This window comes from Exserohilum turcica, assembly GCF_000359705.1.
Source record: "Exserohilum turcica Et28A unplaced genomic scaffold SETTUscaffold_3, whole genome shotgun sequence".
Classification (NCBI taxonomy): domain Eukaryota; kingdom Fungi; phylum Ascomycota; class Dothideomycetes; order Pleosporales; family Pleosporaceae; genus Exserohilum; species Exserohilum turcicum.
In genome coordinates, this window is record NW_007360136.1 from 1,876,733 (window position 1) to 1,902,234 (window position 25,502).

At 51.4% G+C, this 25,502-nt stretch overlaps 5 protein-coding genes across 5 annotated transcripts; 3 read left to right on the top strand and 2 right to left on the bottom strand.

The window, feature by feature from the left end:
- The first annotated feature begins 6,344 nt into the window (after positions 1-6,344).
- SETTUDRAFT_117573 (uncharacterized protein) lies at positions 6,345-8,233 on the top strand. Its single transcript, XM_008029354.1, has one exon. The coding sequence runs from the start codon at positions 6,394-6,396 to the stop codon at positions 7,765-7,767; it is 1,374 nt and encodes a 457-aa protein (XP_008027545.1). The 5' UTR covers positions 6,345-6,393; the 3' UTR covers positions 7,768-8,233.
- A 2,289-nt stretch (positions 8,234-10,522) lies between these two features.
- On the top strand, positions 10,523-12,831 carry SETTUDRAFT_179612 (uncharacterized protein; the record flags this gene model as incomplete). Its single annotated transcript, XM_008029355.1, has 6 exons — positions 10,523-10,783; positions 10,840-11,062; positions 11,139-11,672; positions 11,777-12,154; positions 12,214-12,394; positions 12,467-12,831. The coding sequence occupies 6 exons, from the start codon at positions 10,523-10,525 to the stop codon at positions 12,516-12,518; spliced, it is 1,629 nt and encodes a 542-aa protein (XP_008027546.1). The 3' UTR covers positions 12,519-12,831.
- A 13-nt stretch (positions 12,832-12,844) lies between these two features.
- Positions 12,845-13,627, bottom strand: SETTUDRAFT_117579 (uncharacterized protein). The gene is made up of 2 exons (XM_008029356.1): positions 13,208-13,627; positions 12,845-13,107 (listed from the first exon to the last, which is right to left on the bottom strand). Exons 1-2 carry the CDS (start codon positions 13,589-13,591, stop codon positions 12,856-12,858), a joined length of 636 nt encoding a protein of 211 aa, XP_008027547.1. The 5' UTR covers positions 13,592-13,627; the 3' UTR covers positions 12,845-12,855.
- A 1,489-nt stretch (positions 13,628-15,116) lies between these two features.
- On the bottom strand, positions 15,117-16,795 carry SETTUDRAFT_20582 (uncharacterized protein; the record flags this gene model as incomplete). The annotated part of the gene is made up of 2 exons (XM_008028719.1): positions 15,117-16,731; positions 16,782-16,795. The coding sequence occupies 2 exons, from the start codon at positions 16,793-16,795 to the stop codon at positions 15,117-15,119; spliced, it is 1,629 nt and encodes a 542-aa protein (XP_008026910.1).
- Positions 16,796-16,992: 197 nt separating this feature from the next.
- On the top strand, positions 16,993-25,164 carry SETTUDRAFT_117584 (uncharacterized protein; the record flags this gene model as incomplete). Its single annotated transcript, XM_008029357.1, has 3 exons — positions 16,993-18,383; positions 18,430-22,483; positions 22,536-25,164. 3 exons carry the CDS (start codon positions 16,993-16,995, stop codon positions 25,023-25,025), a joined length of 7,935 nt encoding a protein of 2,644 aa, XP_008027548.1. The 3' UTR covers positions 25,026-25,164.
- Positions 25,165-25,502: the final 338 nt, after the last annotated feature.

The window sequence follows — 25,502 nt, forward strand, 5'->3', positions numbered from 1 at the left end:
GGTATACGCCCTAGCCTCTACTGGGTACCAGGCCACCAAGACATCCCTGGGAACGAAAAAGCAGACGCCCTAGCTAAAGAAGCTACTGAGATAGACCCTCCTTTTACTAGCAAAACTAGCCTAGCTATTACTAGCTCGCGAATTAAGCAGCTAGGAGAGAGAGAATGGCTAAGCCAACTTGAACAGTATAGGAAAAAAGCCACTAGCAAGAATCCACATACGTACGCAGCAAAATACAAGTAGAAGATAAGAAAGCAAATCGCTATTCCTAGCAATACTAGAAGAGAGATTTCTAGCGCTTTCTACTAACTTAAACTAGGGCACTGTTACCTAAGGGACTACCTATATAAGAGAGGGAAAGTGGATTCTAATAGTTGCCCCTGCAACTATAGGTCTATACAAGACCTACCTTATATTCTATTTAGATGTAATCTATATAGAGAGGAAAGGAAAGGACTAAGAGAAGCCTGTAAAGGCGATCTATTACTACCTATCCTCTTTTAAATAAAAGAGGGTATAGAAGCAACTATTACCTTTATTCAAGAAACAAAGGCTAGAACACAAGCCTGGTACAAAGGAAACACAGAAAACGAGGAGCAATACCTGTAACAGGTAGCTATACACCTCCCCCACCCTATCCCACCCCCTACCTACGAACTAATAGGCTACGAGCCTCACCTTTATCTAGTTAAAACCCCTCCTGAATATCGTAGCTAGAAACAACCTACTTAGATACTTGTAGGCCTAAAAACCCTACACGTCTTATATAGCCCTTTGGGCTGAAAAAGGACGTTAAACTAGAATAATAATAATAATAATAATAATAAGACAATCAGGCCTAGCTTTGCCTCCTTCTAGAACTTATGCTCAACTCCTATACAAATGCCTCTATAGGTGTATTCCCCTTCTTTCTTTACTATAGTTACTATAATACCCTATTTCTCTAAAAAGAAGCTACCTTAGATAACTAAGAGGCGAGTATAGCAGCTAAAAAGATAGTACGTATAATTAGTAATACAGCAAACTAGATAGTTTTAGCAATATCGTACGCCTAATAAGAGTAAGAGAAGTAGGCAAATAAATCTTGCAAACTATCGCCTGCTTACAAAGTAGGAAACTAGGTCTAGCTAGACTGACGTAACGTATAAACGGCCTAGACAAGCAAAAAGCTAGACTAGAAAAGTAAAAAGTACTAAGTCGCCTACGTATAGGACCCCTACTAGGTAGAACTTATAGTGCCCTAGGAGATAAAATCCTTCTATATAGACAAGCTAAGGCTAGCATCTAATAACCCCTTGCTATTACAACAAATAGATAATAGTAGCCCTGCAGCTATTGTCGTACGAGAAGATAAGGAGGAAGAAGACTATATATCATAGCTTGTACAAGGTATTATAGACAAACAAATACAAAATAGAGAACTATAATATCTTGTTATTTAGATAGGCTACCTAGAGGGAAGTTAGGAACTAGCTTTAGCACTTAAAGACATAAAGGCCTTAGACAAATAGCTCGCCTAAACTTCCTCTGTACGAAGACCTAATAGCTAGCTATAAAATAGCTAGAGGCGAAAGCTACTTAATAAGCAATAGAGACCTAGCGCTACCCCTAGAGGCTAAATAATCTCTCTTAGTGCCTAGAAGACAATGCTTAGCTAGCGTATAAATAAATAAGCTGTCCCCTCCTCTTGCCGTATAATAAGCGCTATAGTCCTACTAGATACAATTGCTACACGCACCACCTTACTCTCTATAGATAGAGACGCAACTAGTAAAGGCTATAAATTCCTTTGCCCCGTCTAAGACTAGCGCATAGTTATTATAGAATATAGCATTAAGGGCGCCACGTAAATAGATAAGGAAGGCCTAAAGGTATAAGGGTTAGCCACCTAAGATTTAATAGGCATAGAGCGTCATACAGGCGACAACAGGCGAATAACTTCTAAGGCTAGGACTAAAGGTGGCATTATATAGCGATAGTCCCCTTAGATAGCAGAATATGTTAAAGACCTAGCAAAGCTTAGGCTATACTAGTTAGCTAATTTAAACGTATAATAAGAAAGTGACACTTATAAGAGTAGTAGTAAACACTTAGTAAATCTCTTTAGCAACCTACACGTTAAAAATATACTAAACCTACTAGTTATTAAGGTTAACTTATCTAATAATAATAGGCGCTATAGCCTAGACAGCACCTAGCGTTGTACAAGTAAGCAACTAATAAGCAACGTTAAAAATCTAAGCAGTTGCCTACTTAATAGTGTTATTAACTCTACTATTCGTGTAGAAACGCAAAGCGTTAACCTAGCTATTAGCTTATATCCTATAATTAGCTATTATATAGAAAGACTTAAGAAAGTAACTATAATAAGAGAAAAGTTAAAGCTAAAGGGATAGAGGAGACAAGGAGTAGGCGGGGGAAGAGGAGTATTTATGCTCGCTAGACAGCGTTTGCTATATAGCACTATTGCCTAACTCTCTTACCTTCACTATTTGCCTTTACCTTAACCGTACGAGACGCTAAATATGTGATAGCAAACAGATAGAGAGAAAGAAAAAGAAGACTAAGGAATACGCACGTGATATTAGACGAGGTGAAGGAAGGGAGTATTGTAAAGGGCTACGCTAGAGAGGCATGACCTACAGGTCACATAGCAGTGAATCACATGACTTTAGTCACGTGACTAAATAACATAGTTACGTACAAACAAGCTTAAGTAAGGAGGAAGACTAAAAGTCTAAGCGTTTGTACGAGTAACAACTATAAAAGGAGGGCCCTCTAGATAGTTCTTTTCTGTATCTTTCTTCTTCTGTACAATAGGCGAATGCATACTTGTTAGTTAGGCCTCTCTCGCCCATAACACTAAAAGCTTATTTTACGCTAGTTTTTAAGCTATATAGAATACTAAAAATTAAGTAATATAGCTAATTTTTGAGCCTTACTTTTTTTTGCTTTTATAACTTTTATTTTAGCTACGTAACACTACTAAATCTTTATTAATATACTAGCTATTTTTACGTACTAAAACTTACTATAGTATAGCTACATTATAGTAAGTAATATAAAATACTACTAATGTTTTAGCTAAGCCTACTAATGCAGACCCCTACTAAGTGGTAGGCTAGATAGCCGCTTAGTGGTGGGACGAATAACTTTTGCCCGCGTTTAGGGGACAGATGGGGCGCTATCGGACCAACGCCATTGCTTGGCCTACCTTAATTTTGCACCGGTTCCGGAAATGTGCCCTCAGGTGCGGGCCAACAATGGCCAATTCTGCGGTGCGACATGCCGATGGCGCAATCTTGGACTCGACGAGCCAAGCACGTCGACCTGTCTACTTGGGACTGCGCTCATATTAAGACTCTGCGTGGCTTAGACAGGGGGGGGGGCGGCGGCGGCGGGGCTTGGCTATTGGATCGGTCAGATGATGATGACTTGTCGAGTAAATTTTGCCACCACTTGTCCTTTGCGAGGGTTATGTTTGGCGAGGACCCCAACACTGGGGATAGGCAGCGGGCCAGAAATTATGCTTAAGTTGCGCCAACCTTATCTGCAACCTTGCAAGCTGTAAGCGAGTCGGGGCGACCACCGTGACTCGCCATCGCACTCTGGCAACTTTGTAGAATATTCGTCAGCACGCCCATACAGCAGCAGCGGCTTTGGGCGGCAGAGAGCCATGCCATCTGTGTACGCGACGGCTCCATTTGTACCGGCCATGATACAAAGCATCGGATATGTGGAGAAGCCAACGCTAGGCAGGCTGTGACAAGTCGGATGACGCGGCTGGGGGGGGAAGCAAACACGCAGATAAGACGACGCAGCGGCTGACTAGCTGGCTGCTCGACGTGGAGAAGGGCTTTCTTGGTCAGTTGTGGAAACATGAATCCTGTTTGCTCCTTAGCAGGCTTGAGTGTGACCTGTGCCAATGGAGACGGAGTCGGGCCTTTGTCTGTCTAGGGCAGCTGAGACGCTAGCTTCCATGGCGTCTTGACAGGCAAGACTTGACCGTATCCTGCCCTCTCTTGGGGGGGCAACTCTAAGAAAACATCAGCAAACCTTGGATGCGACTGGCTGGATGCGACCGGCCAGACACACGACGGGCAGATACGACGGGCAGATGCGACTGGCTAGACGCGACGTTCGGCTGGAACTGGCGGAGTCGGCTCCGGCTTTTACGCGTGCGAGTGAGACACAGCTTACGCCTAGACGACGACGACGAGCAACATTGCAGCTGTGTGATTGGCCGAGGGCGACCTGCGTAAAAGCATAAAACATGTCTGCATGCTGCAAAAGGGGGATGAGGTAACGAGTGTGAGTCAAGGCCAGCAGGTCAATCGTCTGGGGACGTGGCAGCTGGAAGCAAAAAAAAAAGGTGCGACGGCGGGCTTGTGATATCGTCAGCGTGGGTAAGTCGGATGCTTGGGGCAGGGTGGTAAGCTTGGGAAGGCATGCACCAAGCTTGATCTAAGTGGTGGCCGAGCAGCTGAGCGAATGGGCTGAGTAGTGGCGGGCGGTGGATTACGTGGGTGTGGAGCTGAGCGGAAGGGACAGGGGCATTGCAGGGCATCGAGGCTAACGGGGCCCATGTTCCACGTACGCAACAGCGGCGAGGGCTGCAGCAGTTGGCAGCGTATATGCTGCGGAGTGCGTGTATAGCAGTAGTGCGCAAGTAGATGGAACAAGCGGCCGGCCAGGGCGGCGGACGAAAATGTTTCTCGGGCAGCCGTGGGCGGCGCTGGGGGATGCTTGGCTGGCCAAGGAGGGCGCCATGGTTGGGGCGGCAGCGGTGCTAGGCGTCTTGTCGCGGGCGGTCGTCCGAGGCCCAAGGGCGCCGAGAGGCACGGCAGGGTTGGGGGCTCTTGGGGACAAGAGCCAAGGGCGCCTTGGGGCGTTGGCCTGGTGGATGTGGATGACACGGGCGTGTGCAACGCCTTGGCTGTGCTTGGTGTATTGGTGCGCCGGCGGCGTAGGGCGGCGGCTCAGACGCCAGCAGCAGCCAAGCACGACAAGACGGATTGACGGAGTGGTTGGACCACAGCCAAAGTCTTGGGAAGTGTCAGAACTGGGGTTGCGGTGGGGCAGCCAAGTCGTCGAAGGCTTGTCGAAAATAAAGATTCGTTTAGAGTTGGCCGGCACGCAAAGCTTGGCCGATGCGGGCTGAGCAGGGAGCCTGCCTGGGCGGGCTTGGGCGCTGGATTGGCGTGGATAGGGCGTGGGCGAGCGCGGGTGAGTGCGCGGATGAGTGCGTGGATGAGTGCGTGCATCATGGTGAGATGGAGCGGCGAGTAGATGGAGGGGGGATGTCTGGGGGCGTGGCGTGAATAGGCGGCCGTGAGTGAGGGAGTGCGTGCGGGTGGGTGGGTGAAGGCGTGCGAGGAGGCAGCAGGCAGGCAGCGGGCTCCAAATAAAGCTTGTCGCGGCTGCTTGTGGGCCTTATTTCGCTATCAGACGCCACTCCACGCCTGGGCGGGCGATCAGAGAAAGCACCCTCCCCCCTCCCCCCAACGCCGAGAAAGGGCCAAAAAGACATTTCTGGGTCCCAAGCCTGCGCCCCCTCTCCCCCCCCTCCCCATACTTGAGGCCAGATGACTGCTGAGGGCCGTGGGAAAGAGTTTCGCTTGCCTGGCCTCGCTCGCGCCCTCTATTACTCCGTCCTCCGCCTTCCTCTCATTCACCCGCCCACCGCTACTATACTACCACCACCACCACCCCCCCACGCCTGATCGCCGTCCCATCGCCATCACCATCACACACACAGCTCACCGCACACAGACGCTGCCGCAGTGCCGACTCCGTTTCACATTCCTAGTGTTCCACGTAGCAGCTCTGCCAGCCCCGTCGTGCTCGCACAGCCACACGTACGCTCGCCGCCGTCACAGCCAGTCCCAGTCAGTCACAGCCAGTCGCACATTGTCCTGCTGTAAGTGCCCACGCTTCCGTCTCGTGTCTCCTTGTGGCCTTTGTCGTGTCATGCGATGCTCTGCGCTGCGCTGCGCTGCGCTGCGCTGCGCTGCCCGCTGCCCGCTGCGTTGCCCGCTGCCACGGCGCTATCCAGTACGCCCATGGTTTATGCGCACTCTCACTTTTCCCCGAAGCTTACCGGCAATCCTGCATGCTGCGCTACGCTGCTCCCCTGGCCTGCTATTCGCTCCCCTCGCCCTGCTGCCCGTGTCAGAGCGGCGTGCTGGTACCGGTACCAAGATTACTGCCGCCATTGATTTGCCCGCCGAGCTGCATGTAAGCTACCGACTAACATAAGCTTAACAGGCGCACCCATGAGGCATTGACTTCATATACTGCCACTGCGCCGGACCTTGCAATCTCCACCTGCTCCTCCTCCACCTCCACCTGCTCCTCCGCCACCCGCTCAATCTCCGACTCTGCTCTCTCGCCATGGAGACCTACCACGGCCACGTCCGTACCCCCAATGACGCAATCATCCTCTTCGAGGCCTGCCGCATCGGCATACTCCCCCGCGTCCAGCGCCGCCTGTCGGAGAAGGAGCGCCAGCAGATCAAGTCTGGCTCCGTCTTCGTCTGGGACGAGCGCGAGGCCGGCATGAGGCGATGGACCGACGGCAAGTCGTGGAGCGCCAGCCGCGTCTCCGGCAGCTTCCTCACCTACCGCGAGATGGAGGGCAAGCGCGGAGGCAGCGCTGTGCCCACCGCCCCCGTGGCCAAGCGCGCCAGCGGCAAGTCGCCAGACGGCTCAGCAACGGGCGACTCCGAGGGCGAGGGCCCAGACGGCTACCGCTACAAGCCCGACGGTCTGATGAAGCAGTCCTTCAGCATCACCACCCAGAGCGGCCAGCACCTCCACCTCATCAGCTACTACTCGCGCTCCAACTCGAGCAACCTCCCACAGCCCACAAACGACGCACAGCTGCGACACATCCGCCCCCCAAAGAACATGTACCCCGAGTCGGCCGTGAACGAGACGCAGTCGGTGCCTGCTGTTACCCGCGGCCCCATGCCCAGCTCCCCCTACAATGCCCCGGGACACAGCATGGCTCCCTCGCCTCCCTATGCTCGCGGCGGTCCTGTCGCGCCCATGTACGCAGTGCCCATCTATCCCTCGACCCCTCCCAATGGCTCCTCTCCGCTGCATGCATACTACCCACAACACCCTTACTTCTACCCTGGCGTCGTCTACGCCCAGCCCCCATACCACCCTCAAGCACACGGTTTTGACCGCCCACCGCCGCCAATGGCACATGGCCACGGCCCACAAGCCCACCACCCGATGCTCATGCAGCACCCCGCATACGCGGCCCATGCCGCTCACGCAGCCCAGCAATACATGGCAACGCCCCCACTGCGCACCCCTTCAACTGCCGAGCACGCCCAACGCCAGCAACACCTCCAGCGCGTTAGTGCTGCACCTCCGCCAGCACCAGTTGCAGCCATTCCCGAGCAAGGTCCGCAACTACCAGCCATCAACGGTGCGGCTGCAGCAGGCGGAAACCGGCCGCCAACCCCAGAGTCTTCTGACAAGTCGGAACGACGCGCATCAGAGCCTAGCGGAACCGCATCATCCGGAGCACCGCCGCCACCGCCAGTCTCCAGACCGCTACCAACGCTCGATTCGCTTCTCAACGGCGACAGCCAAACAAAGGACAGCCAAACCACCAGCCGTTCTGGCAGCCGCAGCCCCAATACTGTGCCAAGGTTTCCTCGCGATCTTGCGCCTGAAAGGCTTGCCAAGAACAGCACTGCTGCTGACAGCAGTGCACTGAACAAGCTCAACAGTGTCTTTGTACGATCATAGCAACTGCTTTTTTCTGTAATGTTGGCCGCGGTACCTACTACTGTCTTCTCTTCTTTCGTCTTTTGACACTTCGCGTAACGACCCATTTTTACGCGCGACTTATTTTCGCTTTTTTTCTTTCAACCTTAAAAGCTGCACGAAGAAAGAGGAAAGCCATCATCCACCACACGGGGCACAAGGCATATATATTTGTTTTTTTTTACGAACTTTTGCATACGAGCGGCGTTTGGGAAACAGGTGTGCAGATGGCAAGTACAACTCGATATCTTTATTTGGGACTTGCCAATCCAAATCTATTAGGGGAATAGGTTACACTAGGATTTTTTTGCGGGTTTCCATGTTTGTGTCCGCGTGTCTCTGTTGGGCATAGTTAGGCTTCACAACAAGCATTTTTCGGCCGATCATGGGGCGGCCTGGGCGTTTCACAGAGTTATTCTTTGTAGTTGCATGTTTTATATATAAAGTCCTGGCTACTTATTTTTACTGCTATCATTGTTGTCATCGTCTTGATTAGTCCACACACACACACACACACATAGTAGTCATATCATAATCTGCAACAAGACCTGTTTTGTTATTTATTTATTTACATGCTGTCCTGGTTGGTTGGTTAGTTGGTTGGTTGGAATGCAGCGTGTGCTGACATCACGTGAAGTAAAACGTACGTATGCTATGTTACGTATGCTGCGCAAATGCAAGTATGCTGTGCATGTAGTGTATGTATGTATGTATGTATGTATGTATGTATGTATGTATGTATGTATGTATGTATGTATGTATGTATAGGGTGTAAGTGTGCATGTGGGTTGGTGTAAGAAGGAGATAACGACTAGGGGGGGGGCCTTTTTTTTCTTCTCTGTTAGATTAGAGTAGGTGTATATGACTAGTATATAGTATATATGTATGTACACGACTAGTATGTAGGTGCATGTATATGAGTAGCTAGGCGCATGCATGTATGTATACAGACCTAGATTGAAAAAAACAAGTTAGACATAGGTGTGTATGGATACCAAAGGGATGGGTTTGATGTTGGCATTGGTATGTGGTTGGTAGTGATAGTGGTGGTGGTGGTGGTGGTGACTGACTGACTGCCCTTGTATATATATGTACACCTACTTACCCTACCTGCTATGCTACATACATAGCATAGCATAGCATAGCATAGCATAACCACGACCTCACCCAACACGCAGAGAAGGAGAAAGCAATCTCTTTATTATACCTAGTCTTTTATAGCAAAGGAAAAATAAAATAAAAATAAAAAACAACAACATAGACATTTTCATCACCCCCACCCTATTCCCGCATACTTACACACACAAAAAAAGGCAAGTATTGGTATCATCACGCACAAGTGAAAGTGCAAGTGCAAGCACACAACGGCGGCCCTTCCTCCCCCATGTCCCCTCCCCATCCTCCAACCCTAACCTAACCTAACCTAACTGTATACTGACCTAACTGTATACTAACCTAACTGTATACTAACCTAACTGTATACTAACCTAACTGTATACTAACCTAACTGTATACTAACCTAACCCCAAACCCAAACCCAACAAATCCCCGGTATCAAGCATTGACGACACCCACCTTGCCCGTTGCGGAAGGTCCTTTTGTCTATCATGTAACCTCGCTAGTGTAGTTTTCTTTGCCCCCCCACCACCACCATCGCCTCCATGTCGACCTTTTCTGCATTTGCATTTGCAGCCATAGTCGGGACCGTAGCCGTAGTGTCGCCTTAGCTAGTCTTAGCCCGTCTTACCTTGTAGCTTAATGTACGTGTACGTGCGTCAAGTACGTACTTACAGTAGTCATATAATACTCCAACGTTATTACTCGCCTCGTCTCGCCTCGTCTCGTCTCGATGCTTTTGCATGGCGCCGGGGGAGGAGGGAGTTGCCAACACGAGGTATGCCATCATCGCGCGCTTGGACTAGGTACTTTCTTCCCAGTCATAGCTCGTAGTACGGAATATGCGTGTGCGTGTGCGGATTTACCCCCGCAATCAGAGTGCGTGAGTGTGGCCATGCTGTGATGCGATGCGATAGCGGGCTTGTACTATTACTACAGTGGTAGAAAGGCATAACATGGGATAAACACTCCGCTGCGCGCTCATGTCACGCTCCCTGCAGATAGGCATAATGATCGGGTAAAAAAAAAACGGAGGTTGTGGAGATAGGACTGGGTGTAGAGCGTCTATGTGTGTGTGTGTGTGTGTAGAGAGGGGTTTGCGATAAGCACGGGTGTAGATAGATACGTTAGATAGATAGAGGAATGGGCGAGGGGCGGGAAGGGAGCGCGCGTCGATGCATGGCTGTGGAGTAGGTTGGAGTAGGTACGTCTAAGAAGTAGAGGGGACTGCTGGAGCGAGGCTGGTACTGGTGGTGTTGCTGCTGCTGGTGCGTTGATCGCTGGTGTAACTGACTTATCGGGTAGGGTCGTCGGCTGTTTTTTGGGCCCCGCCGTGGTTTGCGACGACGTGGGAATGCGGTGGTGGGATGATTGGCACTTTTCTTTTCCTTTTTCTTGTGATGCTTGTGGGGTTGCTTGTTCTGCCTGTCTGCGTCTTATCTTCCCTCTCCTCTCTGTCTCGTTAAAGAGGCTACATGCCGTGACCTTTGCGCGAGTCTTGCTCTTTCGTCTCTCGTCGGGTTTTCGCTGCGCTGGTATCGCTGACATCGGGGTTCTGGGATACCCGGGAACTACTTGTGCTTGTACATTGTAAGAGCTAGTGGAAATAAGCACAGAGATCATGGCGTCCGCGGCAGTTGTAGCGCCGACGTCGTCGTCGGTGTCGCCCACGGATCCGGAGAAAGAGCTAGTCGTGGAAGATGCAACCAAAGAGATCAAGAAGAGTGTTGTGTCAAGCGGGCTGGAAGAAAAGTTGCTGAAACATTCACATGATGCCGACACAGCTATGAAGGCGTTTGAAGGCATGGAGGGCCAAGTCATTGAATTGAGCGAGGAGAAGAGTAAAGCTCTACTCAGGAAAATCGATATGCATTTGATGCCGGTGAGTAATATTCGGCTTCATTCTCATTTTCTGGCTAGACTACTTACATGCACCAGATCATGTGTATCGTATACGGCTTGAACTATCTCGACAAAACCACGTTATCCTACGCCAGCATCATGGGCCTCAAGCTCCCGCCATCGAGTAACCCGCTGCATTCGGGAATCGGGCTTGTAGGCGACCAGTACTCCTGGCTTGGAAGCATGTTTTACTTTGGCTACATTGCCTGGGAGTATCCCACGTCGCGACTTTTGCAAGTGCTGCCCTTGGGAAAATACTGTGAGTTATGAATTTACTGTATCACCTGCCTAAACATATATCCTCAGGAGAGAACTTGGAAACTCACACTATCAAGCCGCCTTCAATATTATCATGTGGGGCATCGTCCTCTCGTGCTTCGCCGCAGTGAACAACTACGCCGGCGCCATCGCCATCCGTTTCTTCCTCGGCCTCTTCGAATCTGCCGTAACCCCCGGCTTCACGCTCTTCACCTCGCAATGGTACACGAAAAAGGAGCAGGGCTCACGAACAGCAATCTGGTTCAGTTTCAACGGCTTTGCCCAGCTCTTCGGCGGCTGCCTCGCCTACGGCATCGCTGTCGGCTGCCGCAAATACGGCACTTCCATCGAGCCCTGGAAAATCGTCTTTCTCGTCACCGGCCTCCTGACAACAACCCTTGGAATCGCCTTCCTGTGGATCGTCCCGGACAACCAGCTCAACTGCAGGTGGCTGAGCAAGGAAGACCGCGTGCTGGCTATCGAGCGCATCAGAGTGAATGCCCAGGGTGTGGGCAACAAGCATTTCAAGTGGTACCAGTTGAAAGAGGCGTTGCTGGATCCGTTGAGCTGGGCATTTTTCTTCTACGCGCTTATTGCGGATATTCCGAATGGTACAGTCCCTTTTTACTCTCTTTCTTTCCAGCTTTATCACCACTATCCTCGTTTCCACCACCACTCTAAATTTACAAGAAAAAAGAGACTAACGCCCGTACAGGCGGCATAACAAACTTCTTCTCGCAGCTCATCGTCGGCTTCGGCTACACGCCCGAGCAATCGCTGCTGTACGGGACGCCCGGCGGCGCCGTCGAAGTCGTTGCGCTAATTGCATGCGGCTGGGCCGGCGACAGATACGGCTACCGAATTCTAATCTCCATGATTGGGCTGTGCGTGGCGATTCTCGGCATGGTGCTGATTGTCGCGCTGCCGCTGTCCAACAACCACGGCCGACTCGCGGGTTACTATCTCACCCAGGCCAGTCCAACCCCGTTCGTCGCTATCCTCAGCTTGATCTCGAGTAATGTCGCGGGATACACCAAGAAGACTACTGTTGCGGCTATGTATCTGATTGGGTATTGTGTGGGCAATATCATTGGTATGTTTGGTTACGCTTCTTCACATGAAATACTCATACTCATACTCATACTACGACAGGCCCCCAGACTTTCCGCGCCAGTGACGCCCCCCGCTACGTCCCAGCCGAAGTCACAATCATCGTGTGCTGGAGCGTTTGCCTGGGCATCATGGCATTCGTCCATTTCTACTGCGTGTGGCAGAACAAGAAGAAAGCGCAGATTAGGGCGTCGCCGGAATACGTGAGGCTCGAGAACCAAGAGTAAGTTCCTCTTTCTCACCCTTCCTTCTGACTGACCTGGGGACCTGGCAGTATGCTAACTAGGCATTCCAGATGGCTCGATCTGACCGACAGAGAGAACCCAGAGTTTGTCTACACACTTTAGGATAATTGCATGTTCTTTTTTCTTGGCTTTCGATTGTCGGAAAATTTGCTTCGTCTATTCAAGTTGACAATTCATGTTATGCATACTTCAGAATTCTCCAATCCTCGATAACCAAAAAAAATAATCACCCCCTTAAAAGAAGGGGAAGAAGAAGAAAAGAAGAAAGAAAAAACATGCGTCGTGTGCTTGAACTCCTCCTCCTATTTCTCCCATCCCCCATTCCGCAAATCCTTGTTTCTTTCTCACTTTTTTTCTCGATTCACTTCACTTCACTTCATTTCGTTTCATTTCATCCATTCATTGCCCCCCCCCCCCCCCCAAACCCCAAAACTCAGCCTCAGCAAGTCGCCAACATACTCGTCAACGCACTCTTCTCAGCACTCGTAATGGTCAAGCCATATACGCTCTTGACCTTGATCCACATCTTGCTGTAAGTGCAGTAGTAGCTCGTTAGCGGGGGCTTCCAGTCCTCGGGGCCCTTGTCGCCCTTGGCCTGGTTGACGTTGTCCGTCACGGCCAGCAGCTGCGGGTTGGTCAGGTCGTTGGCGAAGGCCTGGCGGCGCGCTGTGGTCCAGGATGCTGCGCCGGACTAAATAGATGCATGTGTTAGCTATGCGTGGAGTAATGATATGCATGGATTGTGAGATGAAGAGGGAAATGGGATTGTGGGGGAAAAGAAGAAAACATACCTTCCAAGCATTGCTCAACGGAACCATATGATCGATATCGACATCGCTAGCGGCCGTCCACGTCGCTCCGTCGTACGGGCTGAACCAGGAACCAGAGGTAGAAGCGCAGGCGCTGTTGGTAACGACGTTTGTGCCGTCGCGCTTGAGGACTGTCTCTCGCGTGTTGCAGGTGCCGGACTGGGTGATCCAGTGGGGGAACAGGTCGCGCGAGTAACCGGTTTGCGGGCCTTGGGCTGCGACGGTGAGGCCGGCGAGCTGTGAGGTTGCCTCGGCTTTGCTGGGCACGTTGGGGGGAGCCCGCGCGGCGAGGGGTGACGACGATGTGGGCGCTGCTGAGGTGAGGCCAAGGGAGGCGGCGGCGGCGATGAGGAGCGAGGCTTTCATCTTGGATTACTTTGGATGCGAGTAGGGTCAAGGGTGGAGGGGGGGCTGGGCAGAACAAGAGAGGAAGTTATCTTTTGGATGACTGGCTGTTCTGTACATGGCAAAGAGCGACGTGTAAACCGCTTTTATATATAACCAGTACCTTAGCATTTCCTTTTCCATCCCTTGGAGCAGCCCCTCCCCCGGACCCCTTGGATGCTATCAAAAGAGACGTCCCCAGACGAGCTCAAAACCAATAGAGAGGTCCACGCTTTTGCGCTTTCCGGCCCCTGCCTGCTCACCACACAGCTGACTAGTCTTTCCGCTGAGATGCCCGCTCTCCAGATGCACCATCGCTCTTATGCTGCCCAATCAGGCAGGTCAAGGACCCAGTCGTACGGCTGAAGCATCGCGCCTCATCTAAGGTCTCGGGCAACTAGAGCAATCTGTACCTGATCGGCAGTGTGTAATGCTTTTGTTACCGCAAAGAGTGGCTTGCCTTCCTTTCGCGGACTAGGCTGGGCTGGGCCAGCACTGCGTTGCAGTGGGGGGAAACATGGCGGGTACAAGGGAAATCATCATGGTTTGGGTGGGCGTTACCGCATCACCGCGCCTGGCCTTATCACGACTCGCGATAGGACGCCGGGTTTGGCATGCGCTAAGGCACCAGGCATGATTGGGTGCTATGGATATTAAGGAAACTGGTCCGAGTGGAAACGTCCCGGCGCGTCATGCGGCTCGGAAAGATGGTTGTCAAGAGTGTGTCTGTCGAGGGGCGAATGGCTGGTGCAGAAGAACCAACGTGAGGACGAGGGGGCTTGACAGGAGCCGCTTGCAAGTACGTGGTAGAGCTGGAGGCGAGCGACGACGCTGCTGATTGGCCGTGGCCCCGCCTTGACAAGACACGTGAAAGCCCAAACCCAATCTTGGCTGCAAGAAGGAATGCTTTAGCCCAAAGGGGAAGATGCCAAGAGATATCTAAAGGAATGATGTGTGAAGGGCGCATAGCCATGTGTGTATTTATTTCGTCCTGAATCGGTTATACAAAATGCCTCTTTCGTCCAGAAGTAAACACAGCAATGCATGCGGACGAGGCATGAGGCCGCTCGGAGCACCGGAGATAAGCCGTCGAGCACCCCGGCGAGACCGGAGCTTGGTATGCCAACCCTTTAGTGCAGTAACGAACACTCTGCAGCAAAACCTGCCGTTTCAAGTATCTTCGCAGCGACGTCGGGGCCTTGGGGACTTGGCTGGTGGGTTGGCACAGCTTGCAGCAGACACTCGATTGGCAGCCACGCACAACGGCCACAACCGGGGTCTTGGGGATACTGTGTCGGGCGTACTCCGGTGTCTACAGCGTTTGTAGTACTCATGCTTACGCTCCAAAATAGTCGTGCGCCTGACTACCTCCATTGTGTAATCAATACAACGGGGTGATAAGTAGTGTAAAGCTTGTATGCGTAATCACCACGTGAACAGGTAGTCTATTACGCCATCAACTGGCGGTAAAGGCGTGTGACGCGGTGGCTGCCATGGCGAGCGCGCATTATGCGGCGAAGTCGAACTCCTTGAAAGCCTCCTTGAACTTTTCAACGTCCTGTTCTTCCTGGGGCTGCGTTTGCCCGCAATCCTTCCAGTCGACGCGTCGGTCGAGCCTGAGAAGCTTTGCGAGCACTTCTCGCCCAAACTGGTTGTGAAACCGTATCTTCTCGTCGAAACGCATAATGTAGCTCGTCTGCTTGTCGGGGTCGTCTTTTGGATCCCATACCAAGACCCTGAAGAAGTCGCTCGTTTCTTCAAATCCGTCACCAACATCCTCTTTCTGGAATTTGGGCCAGTGCAAATTATCTGCTAATGCCTTGAACGCGGCCTCGACCAGTCCTTTGCTGATGAGGTCGGCGCTGACGGGGAGATATTGCCAATGTGTATGCGGCAAGCTCGATTTGCTGACTTCCCAGGTGACGGAGCCATAGTCGGTGTCTGCTACAGATTTGAGCATGCTATTCATTGCGCGCCGATATCGCTGCATCTCTGCGTATGTCGCATGACGCTCCTCCTCTTCCATTGACCCCAATGTCGGCTGGTGCGTGAATGGAATGATGAGCATGTGGCAAGGGAAGCCGAGCTTGGGAAAGGTTTGTGGGGTTGGAAGAGGGCCTTTTGCAGTCGTCAAGTACGAGTTTTCGCCAATCGAGGCTATCAAATGCGTCGCAATGTTCTCGTTGGCCAGGCAGAAGAAGCACTCGGATGCAGTGATGGGTCCTCGAGGCTCACCCCTCCGCCTCTTGTTGCCCCTTCGACCCCGGTTTCCATCATCGTAGACCAGGTGCTGTTCGGGATGCTCGGGCGCAGCTCGCTTTTTCTCAGAGAGGGCCACAGGGCAAGCAGTCGACCCAGCTGGCGGCGAGACTGGATGGCTCGCTGAAGGATCGAGAGAAAATGCATAAATCCACTTTTGCTTGTTGGGGTTGCCAAACGAAGCCAAGCTGATGAATCGGGTTACCGGATAGAGGTTGTCGGTTTCCTCACTGGGCGCATGGAAGAATGGTTCCCGCTCGTAGAAAGTGCCTCCAGATGTGGAGAAGTGATACTTGGGCTTTAGTATCACGTCCAAGTCGGCGATGCATTGCTGACTTGTCGGCTGTACATCGGAGTTGAAGTCGACCTTGGAGCGCTTCCGAATGTCTTCTGGCCATTCAGTGGTGATGAGGATATCGGCTGTCGATGCTCCTCGCAATATCTTTGCATCTGTCTCGCTGTAAAAGGGAGGGTACTTGTCCTTGGACTGGCCAGCAACGATGTTGGGATCAAGCCGGCCGCCCAGCGCTACAATGCGGACGCCTTCAGACGTTTTCATAGTCGTTCGCTTGCCAAGAAAGAAGAGATTATGGCACAGCTCATCACTCGAAGATTCCAACTTTTGAACCACTGCTGGGGGGAGTGGGCTGCTGCCAAGCGCAAAGTAGGTCGGCAATGGCACGTCGACATGGCCATTTATGAGCGACTGCACGTCGCCTGCATCCGCACTCTCATCATCGTCGAGCGGGGGCGCGAACAAGTTGCCTACGACGAGGGCACAGGCAAAGTTGTTCTTCGCGTGCAATGCGCCCAGCTTCTGGAAGACAGTCTTAAACTGCCCATTGACGTCACCGACGACGACGCTGCATGTGTTAGTATGACCTGCGATGCAGCAAGAGAAAGACAGACTTACATCTTTGCGGCCATTGTGGGTGATGGAGCCGGGGATGCGATGGCGGGCTGCAGACGCGTTTGGTGTTGAGCATGGGCGATTGGCGCGTCGGCGGCGTCGGTGGTGCCAGGGCCCCATTTTTTTTGTTAGCGTCACGGAAATTCTAGTGGAGCATCGAGTGAAGATACTCGCACTGCAGTTCTCAACACCATCCTCGCCCTCACTGCACACCATGGCCGCAATGTCGCGGGGGCTTGCTGCGAGGCCCGCTGCCACACCCACCGCCCGGATTTCCAAGCCCGCCCGCCTCCAGAAACGAGCCAAGGGCGGCACCGAGTCCACGCGCAATCATGTCTTCAAAGGCTTCTCGCAGCGCATTGCCCAGCTCAAGATCGAGCCCGTTCGCCGCGGTCGCAGCACCATCCTCGACGATGCCGAGCTCGAGTCGACCTTTTCCTACTTCCGCGATTCCTTCCTCGAATGGAGGGAACTCAACATGTCCGAGGCCTTCACCAGCTTCGCCCGCAAAGTTGCGCCACTCTGCGACAGCCTCCCCCAGGTCCTCCACCACAGCGACCGCATATTCGAATTGCTGGTAGAACACATTGAGAAGGGCGAGAAATTCAGCGAGGAGCCGCTGCTCAGCCTCATGGCCCATCTTGCACACGACCTGGGCGAGAGGTTCGAGAAGCACTTTGAAAAGGCAGTCAAGACGGTGTCGCATCTGGCAGCCACCCATGCCGATGTCGAAGTCATTGAATGGGCATTTGGCTGCCTGGCATGGCTGTTCAAATACCTCTCGCGACTATTAGTGCCGAACCTGCGCCCTGTCTTTGATCTCATGTCCCCGCTGCTGGGTAAAGAGCGCCAGAAGGCCTTTGTGTCTCGCTTCGCTGCCGAGTCGCTCAGCTTTTTGGTGCGCAAAGCTGGAGCTGCTTATCACAGAGACAAGATGCCTCTTAGGACAATCATCAAGCACATATCGGACCAGCTCAAGGACCAGCAGGAATCGACCAAGGACTATGCTTTTCAACAGGGTCTTATGTACCTCTTTACCGACTCGCTCAAGGGCGTACAGCGCGGTTTCCACTCAAGTGCTATGGTTATCTTGCAAGAGCTGCTGGCGGAAACCTTGAATGAAGAGCATCTCCACCTCCGAATTCCGCCTCTCGAACCCGTGCTTATCAGTGTCGTTACGGCCGCTATCCACCACACAGATGCGGAGAACTTCAGCCCTTTGCTCGAGGTGGTTCTTGCTGAAGTAGACAAAGTATCGTCTAACCAGCGCTATGCGGGTCCCGTGTCTCGCTTGTTGTTCGTCGTCTGCGGTGTACGTCAAGGTAGCCGTGTAGAGGATTGGAGACCTGTGTTGGGTTCAATCAGCCATTTGCTCGGTTCCACAAAAGCATCTACTGAACTTGATACCGTCGATGCATGGGAGCTCCTTTCTCTAATCTGCGTCGCGTTCCAGTATTGCACGCTCGATTCGGCCATACCTCATGAGAAGCTCCTGGAAGGACTGACTCGCGGTCCTTGGGAAACTTACTTTCTGTCGTTTTGCAATCTGTTTGCTGATTTGGGCGTGGAGAGGTTCAGAACTTTGCTACTCCCGTATTTCAAGAGGTACGAGATACTGCTCTCAGGTGTATTCATTGCTCACATTATACAGATTTGTCACACAAAAGGCTCATGAGTACGGGCCCCAGTTCTGCGCTACTTTACCTCGACTCTACCAGAGCGGTGCACTGGCGAATAGCGCTTTGCAGCCTTCGGAACGCTGGCAAGCGACTCTGGAGGAGCCGTTTGACCAACTCAATACATGTGTGGACGATGAGTCCGAGCTGGATCCCAGGACCTTTTACTGCAATGCTTTGCTGGACACGATAGAGTCGCTACGCATAGCTGATGACAAGACGCAAGGAATCTGGAAGGATCTCTCACACTCACTCAAAAACGCCATTGAGGGGACCAATGCCACATCAAAGCGAACAATCGACATCTTCGCAACTGGAAAGGGTTTCCAGTTTCTTGTCAGCAAAGGCCGCGACCACGACCAAACCACAAGTCTGTGGCCTGCCTTGTGTCAAGCATCCACGGTGTTCGGACATTATGTAGCCTTCTGGCGAGCGCTGCTCGAGCTGTTTAAAAAGCACAGGGCAACTCTGGATACTACTGGATCGCACATGGAGCCTATGAAACGAACCATCATGCGCTGCTTAGGATCTCCTTCGCATGACTTGAGGCTCTCGGCTATCTATGTCTTGCAACTTGTCGCGGGGCAAAGCGAAGAACTACAGAACATTCTGTCAGTTGCAATGTTGATTGAACAGACCCCGCCAAATCTCGAGACACAAAGATCTATTGCGATGCGCATAGGACAAATGGCCAAGTTGTACCCCAGTGTGTGCTCTGACGAGTGGGTCGGCGAGGCTATCCCCGCGTTTTGTCTGGGATTGCTCCACGTTCGCCTAGCCTCGGTGTGGGATGACAGTTGCTCTGCCCTGAAAGCCATCTGTGAGACAAAAGAAGGAGAAGGCTTTGTCACACAAACTGTTTTCGAATGGTTGACCGCTGTCGATGCTGCGGACATCACCCCTGACAGTGCTCAGACAGCTGCGTCGCGGCCTTACGCTACTGAATTTGAGTGTACCAATATCATGCAGTTGCAGGAGCAGGTTGCCAATGTTCAGGCACAAGCCGACAACATCCAGGAGGAACTGGAGGCCTTGTTCAAGGAAGCCCATGTTGAAGTACCTTTCTATAATGCTTTCAGCAGAACACAAGCTCTCAAGGTATTAAGTACCCTGCCGCACATTGCGGAAAAGCGCTCGAGACTGCTTGTGCCTGTGCTCTTGAAATGGGCTTTTGATCAGGCGCCAGAGTCTGAAGATACTGCTTCGGAAGAAGACGCTTCGGCTACGCCACAAGACCGCTGGGCAAGAAAAGATCAGAAAGCAATGCTTTCCATCTTCGCCAAATTTAACAATCCAAAGGTCTTGTATCGAACGGATGAAGTCCGCCAAGCTCTGCTCGCTTTGCTCAGCAACGGAGATGTTGAGATCCAAAAGGCTTCGCTAAAGGCGCTTCTCACCTGGAAAGACCGTGAAATTGTCACATACCAAGAACAGTTACTGAACCTACTGGACGACGAACGATTCCGTGACGAGCTCCCAATATTCCTCAGCGAAGGCAAGCTTCAAGAATCTGACGTTGACAAGGTCCTGCCACTCGTATTGCGACTGCTGTATGGAAAGGTTATAGCTGGAAAACGGGGCCTTGAGTCAAAGAGAAAAGCAGTTTTTGTTGGGTTGAAAACAAGATTTGGTGACGACGCCATACATCAATTCCTACAGATTGCCTTCGGGCCACTGGGTCACATCTCCGTCTTGAATGATGGAGTTGTTGACGAGGACTTGCTGCAGAAAACTCTGGTAGACGCGCGAAAGCAGGTCGGAATGCTGAACCTGTTGGACGACCTACTAAGTACCTTTGCGACAACATTTGCCCCATTCACTGCCACCGTCGTGGATCCCATCTTGTACTCTGCCATTAAAGCATCGCGCGAGCTCTCGGCTTCAGCCGACCGCGAAGAAGATGAAGGCCGGTCGACACGGACATCGTTGCTGAAGACTGTACGGCAACGTGCGCTCCAGATTCTGAGCAGGCTGGTCGAGAATAGCCCAGAGTTTGAGTGGCATCCATACACTGGGGCTCTTATCAAAGAGATGATTGAGCCTAGGCTAGATCAATTCCCTGTGGAAACAGCGCAGTCTGTTTCGGGCATTCTTCGACTGTTCGCAGCATGGTCAAAATCTGTTCGCACGGCCCCCTTTTTGGTGGAATTCAACCCAAACATTTTATCCAAGGTTATCGACTGTCTTGGGGTACCTTCAGCCAAGGACGAGGTCAAATGCTTCGTTCTCGACAGCATCATCCGAAACATTGTGGCCACTGTGGCTGCTGAAGAAGATGCGCCAACAACCGAATCGAAAATACTGAAGAACCGTATACATACCGACGTCATTCAGCCATACTCCACTTCAATTCTTAGCCGAGTCGGCCAGTTACTTCGTCAGAACCCAAGTAAAGAAGTGCTCGAATCTGGTGTTCAGACAGTTGCAGAATTGGCCCCTCACGTGGTTGGTGCCTCTGAATCGCGCAGCATGATCGAAATCGCTACTTTCCTTCTCCGGCAGCCTTCGAAGCGTGTGAACCCTCGCACTAAACTGGGGCTACTCAAAATCCTTCACGAATTCATTCAGCGCTGTGATGAGCAGAACTTGAACGAACTACTCAGTACCATATATGATGCTGTTTGCCCCATGTTCGCTTTTGTTCAGGATCGCACAGCGAGAGAGTTGATATGCGATGTTGTTCAGGACCTCTCTGACACCAAGAGCGATCTCCAGGTGGTGGCAAAGATATGTCATGATCTCAACTCCTTTGTAAAGGGGCGCCTGGACGAGCCAGATTTCGAACGACGCTCACAGGCCTTCAGCTCTATCAACGAGGAAGCCTATCGAAGCTTCTCTCCCATCCAATGGAAGCCACTAGTCTACAACATGCTCTATTTCATCAAAGACAACGACGAGCTTAGTATCAGAGTCAACGCATCATTGTCGTTGCGCCGCTTTAGCGAGGTCTCGGAGAGTGAAGAATTCAGGGAGTTTATGGCATCGGCAGTTCTGCCTGGAATTCAGAATGGCATGCGAGAGACATCCGAACTGGTTCGAATCGAATACCTTGCTGTCCTTGAGCATCTGGTCAAGACACATTCTGACTGGGCTCCTGTGTCCGATCTACACATACTTCTCTCAGACGATGATGAGGCATCATTCTTCGGCAACATTCTGCACATTCAGGGCCATCGCCGACTTAGAGCACTGCGCCGCTTGGCCGCCCATGCTTCTCATCTGCGTGGCACCAATGTCTACCACATCCTTATACCGCTGCTGGAGCACTTTGTCTTCAACAAGGGTGATGATGAAGCTGCGGACAGCCTCCTGGGAGAGACAATCAAAACACTCACAGCGTTGACCGAGTGTTTGGAGTGGCCGCAATTCCGCTCTCTCCTGAAGCGGTACATTGGCTATCTGGCTACCAAGGAAGACCTCCAAAAGCCTGTCATTCGACTGATTGCAGGTCTTTTGGATGGTTTGAACCAAGCGGGACGCGCCAAAGGCTATGTTGCTACGTCTACATCTGAACCGGATGACCCTGATGCTGACACCAACGATGATGCCGAGGCTATGGATATCGAAAAGCCTCAGTCAATACTCACAAAGACTCTTCCACAGCGGGAAAAACTCAGCAGCGACATGGTCAACAACTTTCTCCCTGATCTGACCAATTTCTTACACAAGAAGGACGAAGCGACTGTCAGTTTACGAGTGCCTATCGCTGTTGCGATTGCCAAGGTTCTTCTCGTTCTTCCACCGCTGGAAATCGAGACACGACTACCTGGAGTTCTGCTGGATATATGTTACATCTTGAAGAGTCGCGCCCAGGAAGCCCGTGACATGTCAAGAAATACGCTTAGCGACATTGCTACGCTCATGGGCCCAGGATACCTAGGCTTCATCCTCAAAGCATTGCGGACCGCGCTTCAACGAGGTTACCAACTTCACGTTCTCACCTACACCTTGCACACTATTCTGGTGAAACTGGCCGACCAAACAAAACCAGGCGATCTGGACTATTGTCTCACGGACCTAGTGGATGTGGTAAGTATTAATCTGTGGGCTGTTGTTTGGCAGTACACTGACTCGAGTCTAGATTATGGATGACACCTTTGGCGCTGCTGGCCAAGAAAAGGACGCTGAAGAGTACATATCCAAGATGAAGGAAGTAAAGAGCAGCAAAAGCTTCGACTCCATGGACATTATCGCACGATCGGCTACTCCTGCGCATCTTATCAAGCTCGTACTTCCGATCAGATCCCTTTTGATTGAGAAGCTCAACTCCAGGATGGTTCAGAAGATTGATGAGCTACTGAGGCGCATTGGACTAGGTGTTCTCCAGAACCCCACTGTCAACAACAGGGACATACTAGTCTTCTGCTACGAGCTGATTCAAGAAGTCTATGCGGCAAACACATCCAAAGACAACAAGATCCATATTGATCCCAAACACAAACGGTACCTGGTCAACAATAAGGGAGCAGCCAAGTCTGGAACAAGGCTTAGTACTTCTTCATACCTGTACAAAATGATACGCTTTGGCCTAGACATCCTTCGGACTGTGCTGCGCAAGCATGAGGATCTCCAGACCCGACAGAACCTGGCTGGCTTCCTACCCATCATCGGCGACGCAATGGTGCAAGGCCAAGAAGAAGTGCAAGTCTCGGCTGTCCGCCTTCTAACAACCATCATCAAGGTGCCGATGTCCGAGTTGGACGCCAACTGTCCCGTGTACATTGATGAGGCAATGCGTGCCATCAAGGGTGCGCTGTCATCCAACACTGAGCTTGCCCAAGCCTCCCTCAAGCTGGTGTCGGCTGTTTTGCGCGAGCGGCCAAACGTCCAGATCAAGGAACGAGACATCGGCCATCTCCTCAAGCGTATGATGCCTGACTTGGATGAACCGGATCGCTCAGGTGTCATCTTTGGCTTTCTCAAAGCTGTCATGAACCGGCACTTCGAAGTCCCAGAAATTTATGAATCTATGGACAAGGTTGCGGAGATGATGATTACCAACCAGACCAAGTCGGCCCGAGACATTGCTCGCAGCCACTACTTCCAATTCCTGACTTCATACACTCAGAGCGAAAAGCGTTTCAAGAAGCAGATTGAGTTCCTACTCAAGAACTTGCGCTACGAGCATGTGGAAGGCAGACAATCGGTCATGGAAGCCCTTGATCTTATTATTGGAAAGGCTCTGCCTCGATTCCCTGAAAAGGCGCAATACGAATATCATGGAATCATGTTTCTGCCATTGATTAACACCGTAGCAAACGATGATTCGAGCAAATGCAGAGAAATGGCCAGTCTGTTGATCAAGCGACTATTCCAGCAAGCCAGCGAGAAGCGACTGCAAAGTTTCGCTTCCGATCTTAAGAGTTGGTTGGAGCAAGACGACAACATTGGCTTGAAGCGCCTTGGCATCCAGGTCTGGGGCTTCTACTTCGAGGCTATGGAAGACGAGGATGAGCCAAAAGAGCTAGCATATGTTCTCGAGCGACTTGACGCAACGATTGACGAATGCCTGAGTCGACGCGATGAGGACGATTGGGAGCTCTTGTATTACTCCCTCACCATGCTCTCGAAGGCCTGCAAGAAATACACGGACACCATGTTCTCGTCAAGCAAGGACGATCTTTGGACAGCAATCCAAGCCAGCGCAACCTACCCGCACATGTGGGTCAAGCTCAAAGCTGCGGAGTTGCTGGGCAATTACTTTGCCCATCTGGGAGTCTCAAACAAAGACTCTGGTCTGGAGGCACTCCCGCTGAAGGGGTCGGGTGGTCTGCAGTTGGCGGAACAGAACATGACGCAGCTGTGCAATGCTTTCTTGAGAAATTTGCTGAATCCCGAGGTTTCGGAACAGCTTTGCCTTCAAAGTGTCAAGAACATTGCCTTCCTTGCACGCTGTCTCGCAGTTAACGGGGCGAAATGGCAATGGCAGAAGGCTGAAGATGATGAAGAGATGGAAGAAACTACCGTGACCAACGGTGACGCAGCCGCTTCTGAAGATGAGGAAGATTTTGATGGTTTCTCGCCGCCGCCAGAAAGCACCAAACCGAAGAAGACGGGAGATGCTCCACCAACAGCGATCCATCGCCTAATGATTCGTCTTTCTGGAATTGTTCGAAAAGACAAGAGCACTATGAACGCCAAAACCGCAATTATGAATTTGTTCGACACCATCGCCGCCAAGTTCCCTGTCGAACCTCTTTCTACCTCCCTCCCCCACCTACTGACTACCCTGTCTACCCTTACCGATGCCACTGCGACCTTTCCTCGATCCTCCACGCAAGCCGGTCCTGACAACGTGGTCAGCGAACCATACAAGGCCCTGACCGACAAGGCTCGTGAAGTCATGAACACTTTGCAGAAGCGCCTTGGCACGCAAGAGTATCTGAAGATTATGGGAGAAGTGCAAAAGGGCGTGAGGGAAAGGAGAGAAGAAAGACGCAGAAAAAGGAAAGTCGAAGCTGTTGTGGATCCAGAAAAGTTTGGCAAGGAGAAGCGTAGGAGACACGATGCTAAGAAGGTCAAGAGGAAGGAGAGGAGTGCCGAAGAGAGGAGCAAGAGAAGAGGATGGTAAATACGGGTTTTATGCAGACGGACGTGGCGCGTTTGGGTGGCGGCGCCAACCTTGCATGGTAATGGTAAAAGTATAGCATTTGTTTTCAACATGGCGTTTCATAGTCAAGTATCTATCACTCGAATGTACATGATACCCTCGTTAGAAATTGTTTGTCTTCTACACTGCCTATCCTAACGCCTATACCGTCAGGCTACTAATTCCAACAGTGACTGACAAAGATGCCGAGATACTTTACATCATATCATGCCATTAAGCTTATACCGCGTATATATATATACTCTTTACCCGATTCAACAACACTTCCCTGACGAAAAGACAATAGAAGTCGCAACACTAGGTTTTCTACAGCTGCTGCATATACAATAATTACAATCCAGGAAAAAAAAGAATTCCAACCTCTTTCGCTACAACCATAGACTATCACCATACCATGCATCTCAGCACAACTACCACACTCACTCTCACGCCCGCCCT

Excerpts from the sequence above, each read along its gene's own strand:
- SETTUDRAFT_117579 (XM_008029356.1), bottom strand. The coding sequence starts at position 13,591 with ATGAAAGCCTCGCTCCTCATCGCCGCCGCCGCCTCCCTTGGCCTCACC. Across the intron at positions 13,108-13,207 it reads CGTTGAGCAATGCTTGGAAG|TCCGGCGCAGCATCCTGGAC; the intron begins GTATGTTTTCTT and ends GCATCTATTTAG.
- SETTUDRAFT_117573 (XM_008029354.1), top strand. The coding sequence starts at position 6,394 with ATGGAGACCTACCACGGCCACGTCCGTACCCCCAATGACGCAATCATC.